Raw genomic sequence first — 12,556 nt, forward strand, 5'->3', positions numbered from 1 at the left:
GATGTAATCGATGGCAGCTACAGCGTAACCACGACAACATCGAATCAAGCCCAGCAAGGGTTTATACTGTATTCATTTACTCCTAGAGAACCACCTGGATTTTTGATTGTGCAAGAACCAATCAATCCTGTATTTCTGCGGTGTCATAACCCTACGCTGACAAGGATAAATTTTAAAGTCACTGACCAGCAGGGTAGACTTTTGGACCTACGTGACGAGACTATCAGTGTAAACCTGCTGGTGAAATCTTTCAATTAGCGATATCATATCATAATAATGTCACTGAAATCCTCGAATTACGACAGCGATTCTGATTCAGTCAGTGATTCAGACAGCGTTGAAACACAAATTGATTCTGATAGTGATTTTATTGTCAGTGATTGTGAATCACAAAGCGATTCCGACAGTGATTGGGAATCACAAAGCGATTCCGATGATAGCCCGGTGGGAAACGCCATTACCATCAGCGACAGCACCGTCGTGATAAATTATATTAAATAAAAAAATACATATAATGACTGAAAATAGTTCCACGAAAGTCCCAGGACGCTACCAGCATGTTCGCGTGCATGTATATGACCGAAAAGGATTTGCCGATGCAATCAGAGCCGCATTTGCTGCACCATTTCATCACCGGCTAGGACAAACCAGGATACGGTGTCGTCGCGACGGCAACGATGTAATGTTGCTAAGTGTTGACGATGTCGCACGGTTGCGTGACCGCGATTACATTTACGTGTTCTTCAGCGATGATGAATGTTAAATTATGCACATTCATGTTTGACACGACCGCAGCTGGATGAAGTTCTTGCAGGCGGAGAGATTCCTAAATATCACAATTAGACATAAGTATAACATATAATGAAAGCAGCACATCCAGTACACGTTGAAGATAAACAAGCTTTCATTGATGCAGTTCGCCGTGCATGCGTCAGCGATGACAAACATGTATGTGTACGTGTAACTGTTGGCGACGACGTAACAATGCCGCTGACAGATACAGATCTGTGCTATCTTCGCCGACAAGGATATCATTTCGCGATGTTGTCGCGGAAAGATGCCATTGACGTATGTTCGACAAATAATACAACAATTAAACAAAACACAAGCATATAATGAGATTCTCTTATGTTGATGATTTTCCATGCGGTGGTTGTGGTTGGCACATATCAGTGATTTCCGAATACAAATCAGTTTTTGACAAGTTCAAGTATGATGATGATTTCTATTACGATTCCGACTACGATTCCGACTCGTCGTCGTCGATGCTAACCAGGTTAGATCCAAAACGCGGCGATTTATTCATGGATTGTTCTGGTTGCCTGTGCGAATTCGAAGACGATGAAGATTCATTTTTCTTCAGAATCATGTATAGGTGTGATTGGCGCGGTGACGAAGATTATCAAGAGTGTTATCGATGCGAAGAATCTGAAATTCCTCAGCCGCGTTATGCCGCTGACGCACTTAAATACATTGATAAAATCATGCAGACCATGATACATATTTGACAGCTCGTTGTCCAGGAAGGCAAAGTTTTGGAAGTTGTGTATGCGACGCTGTATTTCTTTGTTTTTTCCTTTTCCGTTTCGCGAGATCACGTCATCCATGACGAGCTTGTTATAGGCGTCGTTCAACTGTTGTTGTTGTTGTTGCAGACGACGACATTTTCCTTCTGCGGCATCTCGCTGACGTGTCAACGATGCTATCTCGGGATTGGGTTTCGTTGATATCTTTGGTCTGATAGAATCAGGATCGGCCTGTTTCCATATCTGGTATATTCTGTTGTATCCGATGTGGAACTGCTTTGCAAGTTCAGCGATCGGAGTAACATTTCGTTGAAGTTGAATTTGTTCGATCTGCGTCGGCGACAGAGTAATCTTCATTATTTTATTTCCGGAAAATAATTTCCGGGAAAATAATTACCGCGATAATTACCGCGATAATTTTTTACGTCGATGAAAAATGGCATGAAAAAAATATTTCGATGAAAAACACTGACTTTTATCGCCGATAATCGTTATCCGATAATTGTTATCTGGAAATTATTATCGGGAAATTATTATCGGGAAATTGTTACCGGCGATAATCAATTATCCGATAATTAATTATCCGATAATTAATTATCGAGAAGCAGTTTATCGAGCTGTTCAGAAAGAGTCTTTGACATTTTTTCCTGTTCAAATGTTTTACCGACTTCATCAAGAATTTTCTTTATCGTGCAAGCTATTGGCACGAACAACGCAATGTTGTCTCGGTGCTGATAAACAATTTTAGTCCTAAGTTCTTCATTGAGAATTTTCATTATCCGGTATTCATTCTTGTGAGTTCGATAACCTTGTGCACGAGCATCAATGACTTTGCCATATTCGTTGTTCAGCCATGTTGAGCTGAAAATTTCACTTGATGTGGTAAATTTTTTAAGTAAATCAAGTTCCGCAGACAACAGCGCAATGGTTTTGTCGTTCATATACTTATATCTTTTTTGTTTCTAATTCATTGTCACTTAAACAAAAATCAGCGGGAGATGTTTCAGCGAGTCTATTGGTTCGTGTAAGATATTGTTGTTCGGTCAGTGTGGTGCCATTCTTGCGTCGATAATACCTGGCAAGTTCACGAAATCTCTTACCGCCACAATCTGAACATATTTTTGTTTTTCCAAGGATTGCAACACCGCATACCATACAAGTAACTCCACCGTTGGATCCTCGCTTGAAATTTTGATTATGAGATGCACAATATTCATTGATGCATCTTCGCTGGCAACATTGTTTAGTCCCTGCGATTCTCCACTTGCAATAGTTTTCAGGCATATATTTAATTTTTTTTTTTTAATTAAACATATTTGTCCTAATGTTATATATGGAAGAATTTGACAGATTGTCATCGATAAGACCAGCCGGGGGAAGATTTGATTTTGATAGATTAACCGCCGATGCGCAACGAAAGGATTTAACAACGCAGAATAGCATCATCGGACGCGCGAAACAGGAATTTCGTGATGATGGTGCAAGTCACGTATTCTCGACGTATAAAATTATCCGTGAGAGTTCCGAAGATATCTTTGAAGATCTTTTCCGGGAAAATGTCATCGACGGCACAATGACCGATGCGCGCGCGGGCAACATTGTTAAATATCTTGATGATAAAAAATATTATATTCTGATAAAATTTATCGTCGGTGTCGTCGATGAAACCGGCGAAGATGCATGGATTATCCGTGATAAACGTGATCCTGTCCTTGCCAACGGAAAAACAGTTTTGTTAAGTCGTAATTGCAGACCAGGAATGCTCGTTGGAATTGATATTCCATATTATGCCAGAGCGTATCCTGTAATTTCAATTGTTTACGGAATACATCCTGTAAAAAAACCAAAAATTGACAAACTTGGCCCGATGCGAATGACTGCGTCGACGTTGAATTGTGTAGCCGAACGAGTGACAGAACATTTCAGCAACGCAATGCGAGGCAACGGTTTAACGCCGTCGAGAAAATCCAAGATAACAGAATGGGCTAATCGAGTCAGAGATAGCGGAGCATCAATAGCGGATGTTGCTGCGTTAGAACGTTTATTGAGATTTCCTATAACGGTAAAATCGCTGACCGGAGAAGAATTATACAAATCAAAATACAACTGTTATGGATCACCAATAACAATTATTGATCATAACAGTCATGCTTGGACTGAATCAGTTAGGATATTTCCGCGAGACCGTGTTGTGAGATATTATCACGGAAACATATTTGATTGTATCTATGAAGCGAGCAAAACCGATCCTGTGTCGGTATGGTTGTTTAAAAGTAATGAAGATTCCGAGTATGATCAGTTTGTGAGACCCAACGGAGAAGTATACCGAACTGAGTCGTTACAACACGAAATGAAAACACTCCAGGAAAAATACTCAGTTTCATCTGATGAGTCTTTCATCGATCAGTTGCTGACGCGCTGTTTTACTGTCCCAAGTGTTGCTGCTCACATAGCCAGGGAACGAAATTCATGGAAACCAACTCACGGTAATTTCCTCGAGGATATTGAGCTGAGCTGTGTTGAATATGGTCATGGCGGGTTGTGGAATACCGAGTATGATCATCGCGATATGATATAATTGCGTGTTACCCGGGAAGCTTTCTCGGGTACGACGAATGTAATAAATATTTTACTAGATTTGGACATCCGACCAACTTGATGACAAGAGTATCCGTTGACGGACCGCTACCTGATTTTGACTTGACTGGGTTCGCCCGGGTGACATCATTTCGATTTGCTGAGAATTTGCACCCGATGAATTATGCATGGTTTGGCAGACATTTCGCAGAGAAGCAATGGGTTCCCATGGTGTTGCTGCGATACATGCTTGACAGCGGCGTGCTAACATCGCTGACGGTCAGCTAAGGAATTATATGTTACAATCGTCAAACTGAAGTTTGGTTACCAACACCAATTGTTGTTACTGAAAAAGAAGTTATCGAAAGATGGACTCGAGAATGTCCAGAAACCCCCATGGATGTTATCATCGCGGGAGCTCCTGAAATGCTTAAGATTTACCTTAAAAACAGTGAAAGTGTAGCGAAGGATCTCGGACGAAAATTAATAGGGAAATTTACTCAAGGAGGAGCGTATGATCACAAAATACATCACAATAGATTAATTTTCGATGACGCCGAATTGAATTTTATAATAGCTGACGCCGCCGCAAGAGATGTATTTTGTCACCGCGAAGATGCGTTGTTGTCGAACGGAAAAAAATTAGGCACGATTGTTAGTTACCTTGATGGAGAATCATGTCAGTACACACATTTGAGATCTTCAATGTTGTCTTATGTTTCTATAAATTTGCTAGATATGATAAATAGATTTCCTGATACCGCAATAAGAGTTGCAACCGATTCATTTTACATCGATAGCAAATACTTACCGCTGGTAAATAGCGTCGTAAAGGAATCTTCATCATGGGGATGCTGGAGAGTGAAAAATGAAACATTACACGGATATTGTGAATCAGCTGATGTTGAAATTAAAGATAATTATCGTGAATCAGCAATGACTGAAATATCTTCCAACAAGTTGCTACCATCTGTGTATGATCCTGTTGCCAGACACAGAACTGTTTATCTAAACGGACCAGGTGGTTGTCCTAAGACAACTCGAGTAATTGAGTTATTTCGAAATTCTGACATGATAGTGTTAACGCCCACACATAGACTTGCCAGGGAGATGAAACAACGCGGAGTTAATTCTTGTACATATCACAGTTTTTTCAAATACAGCGGAGGTACATGGACTCCTGAACGAATGGGCACAAAGTATATCCCCGCAAATATCCTATGGGATGAAATAGACACTGTACCGTTGGATACGCTAAAGCAGATTCTTGAATGGTTGATAACGAAGAATACTGCAGTTATTATGTGCGGTGATCATGGACAAACACCGCCGTTTACAGGTGAATCTCCGCATGATTGGTTGATGAATTTTGTTGATTATTACGAAGAAATACATGACGATGTTAGAGCACTTGATGAAAATTTAAAGATGTTTAAAAAGCTGATTAGGCTGCAGAATAATAAAATTCAATGCACAGTTATGCGTAAGGTAATCCCTGAGACGTCCATGAGAGACTTCTGGGAAAAATGGAACCCAAGTGATCTCATAGTGGCAAGTAGAAAAATAGTCAGAGACACACTTCAGCGGCAATTATTTCAACTGCATCAAGAAAAATTCCCAACGTTGCCGGTACCGTTATGTTATAGACCAGATGATACACGATTGCAAAATATCGATGTTGATATTCCAGGAAAATCAACGAAGCAGCAGTTAGTGTTGAATGATGTTGTGTTAGTTGATGTTGATGTTGTTGATGCTGCACTGCGCATGAATAAATCCCCATGGATGTTAGGATATGCTATGACAATTCACTCCGCGCAGGGATTAACCATCGAAAACACAAAAGTCTGGATTGTTGATGATCGCATCGAGTGGTCAAATTTAGTTTACTTAGCTGTGTCAAGAGTGCGAAGAATGTATCAACTGCAGCGAATTGTGTTAGATACGTCAACGACCTCAGCCGTTGATGAGTCAACGACGAACGACACGATAAGAAAAAAATTAACCGATTGCAAACACAGCGACAAAAAAAATAATCGGGAATTTGATCAGGGTTTGGATGTTGAATTTATTATTACGCTGCGACAACAACAAAATAATCATTGCGTGAATTGCAATTGTGTAATGTTATGGCGATATCCGAAAAATGACCCAAGACAGATTACGTTAGATAGAAAAAATAGCAAACTTGGTCACACACGTGAAAATATCATGTTGACCTGTCTTGAGTGTAATAGACGCAGAGGCGCCGCTGCAGCTATTTAAGTGTGGATCACTTTAGTGATTTTGGTGGTAATTGTGTATCATCGGGAATCACCTGAAGTTGCTCGCGCGTAAATCCACGTTGATGAGCAGTCGAATCCAATCTGTAGATTGCTGGTCTGCCAGTGGATCTTGTCACGGTGGATATGCTATGTGTGGTAACACTCCAAATGGGATCAGTCGCTCTTCGTTTAACACCTTCAAGTTCGCCTGGTTCGTATAAATATCTAACTGTGACATTACCCAACACTGGCTGTGTTGAAATATTATTTCGTTGTATTTGTATATATTTTTTTGTGATCGCGATGGCAGGTTTCATGTTGGTGGCTCGGGTGATCTCGTTATTTAGCACAGTTATCACGCTTGGTAATCTTGCAACCCATTCGCGCGATCTCGCATCTTGAATAAATTCTTTCGCGTATTGATATCCAAATAATCTTTCGGCGAGTGTTCGATTAAATCTCTCAACGATTGCCTGATCACGATGAATTTCAGTATGTCCTCGTCGTATGGTAACGTTATGTTGCTTCATCAGCGATGATACTGTACCTTGAAATTCTTTGCCAGGATCAACTTGCAGCAGATGTGGCCATCGCAGAGGTCCTCGCTGATAAATTCGTTTAAACGCATCGGCTACTTCAGATGATGTCTTTGTTGTCAACGGCGTTGCTTCTTTGTATCTACTTGCAACATCAACCACTGTTAACGCGTATTTGAATGTTTTCCGACGAACTGTATCATGTGGCAGAAATAGTATGTCAGCCTGATGAACTTCGTTGGGCACACTAACATTGAAATGTGCAAAGTTGATTTGACTAGGCGGTGGTAAATAAATTTGCCATATTGCCTGTTTCGATAGCCAATTTTTGGCAACCTCGCTTGTCACCGACGCTGACTTGGCGAGTTTATTAATTGCTGCGTTACCTCTCCAGTACCCGATCGGGGAATAATAAATCGCCTCCATTGGAAATGCTTGCATTGTTATTAATTACTAGCGCCTAATACTAGTTTAGATTTCATTGCGGATTTTATTACCCAGTTAGCGAGTGATTCTTTGAGGGATTTATTTTTGATGGCATTTAGCGCATGAATTAATTTTACGTCTGCGATATGTCGTTGTTGCAAATCAGGATTTTTATAAGCTACATCATGAACATGACAAGCTGCATCGATAGCATTTATCGGATACTCACCAGGTTTCGGTCGATTTTCACTGTCGAGTCTTATGTCAAGTCTGGTTCCAGGACCGCAGTAGTTGTATCCGGGAAGATGTTTTTCTCCGGGATACTTTGCCCAAGGAGTTCCAGGGAGTTTTCCAAGTTGGGCTGCGATGTCACCTCCGCTAAAACCTTGCCTTTTTTTTAAATCTAAATTTTTTTGTGCCACATCGAGCACACCTACCAGAAAGTGCTTGTCGGTTATTCTTTGTTGTAATCGTTGTTAGATCATTTGTGGGAGTTCGTGCGTTGCACTTCACACAATATAAATCCATAATATTATTCAGTTATATACAAATGGAAGTTACTGATTTTTCCGCGGTGAAGAAAAAAGAACCAATTAAACATGTTAGTGTGTTACCAAATTCGATCAGAATGATTATCATAGGTCCGTCAGGTTCGGGTAAAACACAGCTGTTGTTGAATTTGATAATGAAGTGGATGAAATGGGATAAGCTATATTTGATTGCTCCATCTGCGGACGATCAGCGATGCTATGATGTGTTAAAAGATTTCAACGAGAGGGCAAAAGCAATCAGTGAGAATGATGAAGGCATAGTTGAATTCATAACTGACATCAATGATGCACCTGGCATTGATGACATCGATGGATCGATTAACAACTTAGTAGTGTACGATGATGTCATGCTGGATAAGCAAACAAATCCCGCCAGGATATTTTCCCGTGGGCGTCATAAAAACACAGATGTCATTTATGTAACACAACGGTATACACAAATTCCGAAAGTGATCAGGGACAATTGTAACATTCTTGCAGTGTTCAACGGAGTTGACGTACATACGCTGAGAAATATTCATCAGACTTGGTGCAGCGGTGATATGGACATAAATAGATTCAGAAATTTCTTCAGTCGTGCTCAGGCAAACCCACACGGATTTGTAACAATAAATTTACATGATCCTCGGACACGATATCGAGTTGGACTTGATACGTTTTTTAGTTAAAAAATATTTCCGTCGGGAGCAGCAGGGAGGGCGCAAATCCACGATGGTTTTGATATGAAATCATCACCGCAATAACGTTTTCCAAGATTAGATTATATGATAAAACCTTTTATTTTAGTAAATAGACACCTTTATTGTCATATTTACTAAAATAAGGGTTTGTTTTCCAAAATAAGAGTTATTTTTGTAAATATTATTGATAGAATGGTTTTTTCACGAAAAAAACTTGTATGATTCGCCCTCCCTGCTGCTTCCTGATAAGGGCAAAAATGTGCTAAAGGTGATCATAAGACAATGATCGTTTTCCACTTGATGACTTACGTTACTCTAACCGTAACTAATTACTGTATATTTGCGTGTCTGTCTATTTTTCCCATTTTTCTGCACAAAAGATACCTTATCGTTCAGTTGTTCACATCGTTTTGTCATATTCTCATACCCACTTACAAAAACCAATTTATATTTTACTACGTAAGACTCCGATCAATAAAAATAAGTGCACACGGTGTTAAAAATGTGAACTATGTCTATGGATGTAACTCAGGCAAATAGAAAAACAAAGTAATTGTCGAAGACTAGCTCCCACGTTTCATAAGAACAGTTTACTGTCAAGAGTTTTAACGACTGTAAGAAATTACGTTACTTTAACAGTATGATTCCTATTCTTAGTATTATATCATGATCCGTCGTTATACGTGTAATTTTATGTTCCATACATTTCGACATACACATGAATTCACTGAAATTGATAATATATATTATCGAGACCCCCTCCTCTCTCTCTCTCTCTCTCTCTCTGTTTGTTTGTCTGGCTATTTTTCTCTCTCTCTCTCTCTCTCTCTCTCTCTCTCTCTCTTTGTGAGTGTTATTCAAAAATTAAAAAAATGAAACTCCACTTGATCAGAGATCTACTTCTATACCTTTATATTTCACATTTCTCTTCTACCTAGTTGTTTCAGAAAGACCAGCAGTTGATCAAAATATGATACTTAGTCATTTGATATTTTAAAAGTTTGGTTAGATGTTTTAATGTACATTAATTGACATAGATGATTTGGATTAAAGTACCTTGTCCAAGAACATGCCACAGCAGTGTACGCAGACTGGTCTGAGGGTCGAAATCGAACCCACACCTGTTAGGTCGCGAGACAAGCACATTTATCACTGAGTCACGGCTTTTCCTGAGATGTTATAAAGACTATCGGGTTGGGGTGGGATGAACTTGTGTCTCAGAAGACTCGTATATCTCCTCGTTAAGTTAACGTGGAGTATTGACAAAAAAGATAAATGCCATTTTATTTTCATAGTAGTTTTCTTTCTTATTTTTAGAAAGCTCAATATCACCTCAATTTAAAATATAATTATTTTGACGGATGATTGATATATATATATATATATATATATATATATATATATATATATATAGAGAGAGAGAGAGAGAGAGAGAGAGAGAGAGAGAGAGAGAGAGAGAGAGAGAGAAGTAGACAGATAGATAGGTTAGATACATAGACAGATAAATTTATAGATATATAAATAGATAGATGTTACTTTTTCTTAGAAAATTTGCAGTATATCAAGTCTCCTGGCAAATAAACTAAAATTATATGTCATTTGGGTATTGGCCCAATTTAAATATGATTAAATAAAAAAAAGAATTGCAAATTCAGCATTTAGGTTTATGGCATATAAACTTTACAATTTATAGTCAGTTCTAAATACCTTAATGTTGCTGCACGGCTTAATACATACAACTGGATGTAATAGTATTATTTAAAAATGTGTAATTTAAACTAAGGTCGTTTGATTCGGTTGATAAAAACATAGTATTGCAAATGGAAAGCATGCAAACCTTGTTTTGTTTTCCTTGTTTTGCCTCTCAATTAAGCAATTGGTCAGAGAGCGCGACAACAGCACTTTGTCAAACAAGATTACACAATAACTAATACATAATGCATAAGACGATAAAGTCTTTATAGCCCTATCTACCAGATAATTGAAACTGTTCTCCAATATTGAAGAGTATCTTTTTAAAAAGGAGGGTATTGAAGATAACATTTCTTTTTACTGTTTTATCACATTCAGATAACCTACTAACACGTGTATCAAATAGTCAACCTACGTACAGACTTAGGTTTCTTCCTTTTTCGATGTTTTACCTTCTGGAATATTATTTCCTGTCTGCTTGGTCAATTACTTGACAGCTTGCTTGCTTGATTCCCCACATAGTGTTTTATACCGTTGAACTGCAGACCTCTCTATCTGCATAACTATTTTCTCTCATCTCCAAACAATTCAGTTCTGTGTATTCGCATACCACCTGACAAACATTAGGCACAGTTATGTAAATTATCCATAATTTACAAAACAAAATGTGATTAATCGCTTGCGTATCTAGATCTTGAACACTTACTGAGACACTAATCTACTTTTAGCTAGGCAATGATATTACATTATGTATGGACATGCATACGAAAGACAGAGGTATATTGCTGATAAATAATTGACAAAATGATTTTATTCCGTCCCCTTCCCTTAACTCCCGTTATGCAAGTGAAGAAAAAAATACATCGCACCCACCCCGACACGGGGACTGCCAACAATCTCCAGGAACCACGGTGGGCCAGTTCAGTCGTGTAAATAACTTTTCGAAAACAGGTTCATAAATACAATTAGGCACCTTTTATATTGCCTACTTATGTCCTTTCTGTTCTCTTTGTCTCCTTCTTTTCTTAATTTCGGAATAACTCGCTTCCTTGAGCTCATGCTTATTTGGACATGTAACACAATCGTTATGGAGGAATATGAATGTTTTCTAATTATAAAATTTTTGCTTTGATTTTTTTTTTTTTGATTTTATTGTTTGTTGAATTTCGGATAAAATCAGATTAATCTCCGGTTTCAGGGTTCAGCTCATTTACAATAACGAATGAGTCGTACAGATGGTTGGATAGCTTAGATGCCTGTAACAAGATAAACATGACTTTGGCAAGCCAACAGATCGTACGTAGTCACAGATTCTTAAATGCAAGCGAAACTGAAGCATACTGGATACAAGAACTTGAAATTACAAAGATGTTTGGAAGAGATGGTAACCTCAGCTCATATAATGGTAATATTCTCTCTCTCCTATCTATCTATCTATATATCTATCTATCTATCTATCTATCTATCTATCTGTCTGTATGTATGTCTGTCCGTCCGTCCATCCATGTTTCTTTCTTTCTCACTTCTTTCTTTCTTTCTCTCTCCTCTCTCCCTCTCTCTCTCTCTCTCTCTATCTCTCTCTCTCTCTCTACACACACAGACCCACATATGAATGAAGTCGTTGGTAATTTCGTCATTTAATTAAAATAACACATTCAAAAGTATATTGCTATAGCCGTATTTGAACAACATTAAATCGCACTACGGCTGCTCATTTGGTAATGTCATCAAGATCCTAGAAATGGCAAAGATATCGTCTTGGAAAAGTACGATAGGCCAATCACTCAAGACTAAGGTAAAATGTACCTGACAAAAAGAAGTAGTGGTCGACGCGAGTGATCAATGGCGAGCTGAAAAAGTTGAGATCACGTTGGTGTAATGGGGTTAGAACGGGCGAAACCCAAAGAGAATGTACACAATGGAAAGCTAGCTATGAGTGCAAGGAACAGTTGTTATGCACTAATTTAATGCCGCATTCACCTGCTTAGTATAAAAAATATAAAAAAATAAAATACACAAGTGATGTCCAAAAGGTCGATATTTGTGAATATATTAAAAGAGGGCATAAAGAATATTATTCACTTGACCAAGGAAGTCAATGGCAGTTCATAGCAACATAAGTTTATACACCCCTATTTCAAATTAATACCTGCATTTGTCACGTCATAAGGTCGCTTTGACAGTGCAGACACAAGCCCTTTTCCTAGGAGATAATTCTGAAAACCATTGTGTACTAAAAAGGTTGATAAATACAAAATAGTTGCCATCCAAGCCGTTTTTTTGTTGAGATATTCTACTTGCTCT

At 38.5% G+C, this 12,556-nt stretch overlaps 1 protein-coding gene across 1 annotated transcript in view; it reads left to right on the forward strand.

Annotated features, from left to right (window-relative positions):
• The window catches only part of LOC149772586 (uncharacterized), a 93,426-nt gene that overhangs the window by 31,779 nt on the left and 49,091 nt on the right, over positions 1-12,556 (forward strand). Inside the window, exon 2 of the mRNA XM_089947611.1 lies at positions 11,451-11,657. Within this exon, the coding sequence (XP_089803737.1) occupies positions 11,451-11,657 (207 nt within the window). The remainder of the gene's footprint in view (positions 1-11,450; positions 11,658-12,556) is intronic.

The sequence above is a fragment of the Sinohyriopsis cumingii genome, unplaced genomic scaffold, assembly GCF_028554795.1.
Source record: "Sinohyriopsis cumingii isolate HCF-2022 unplaced genomic scaffold, ASM2855479v2 utg001387l, whole genome shotgun sequence".
Lineage (NCBI taxonomy): Eukaryota > Metazoa > Mollusca > Bivalvia > Unionida > Unionidae > Sinohyriopsis > Sinohyriopsis cumingii.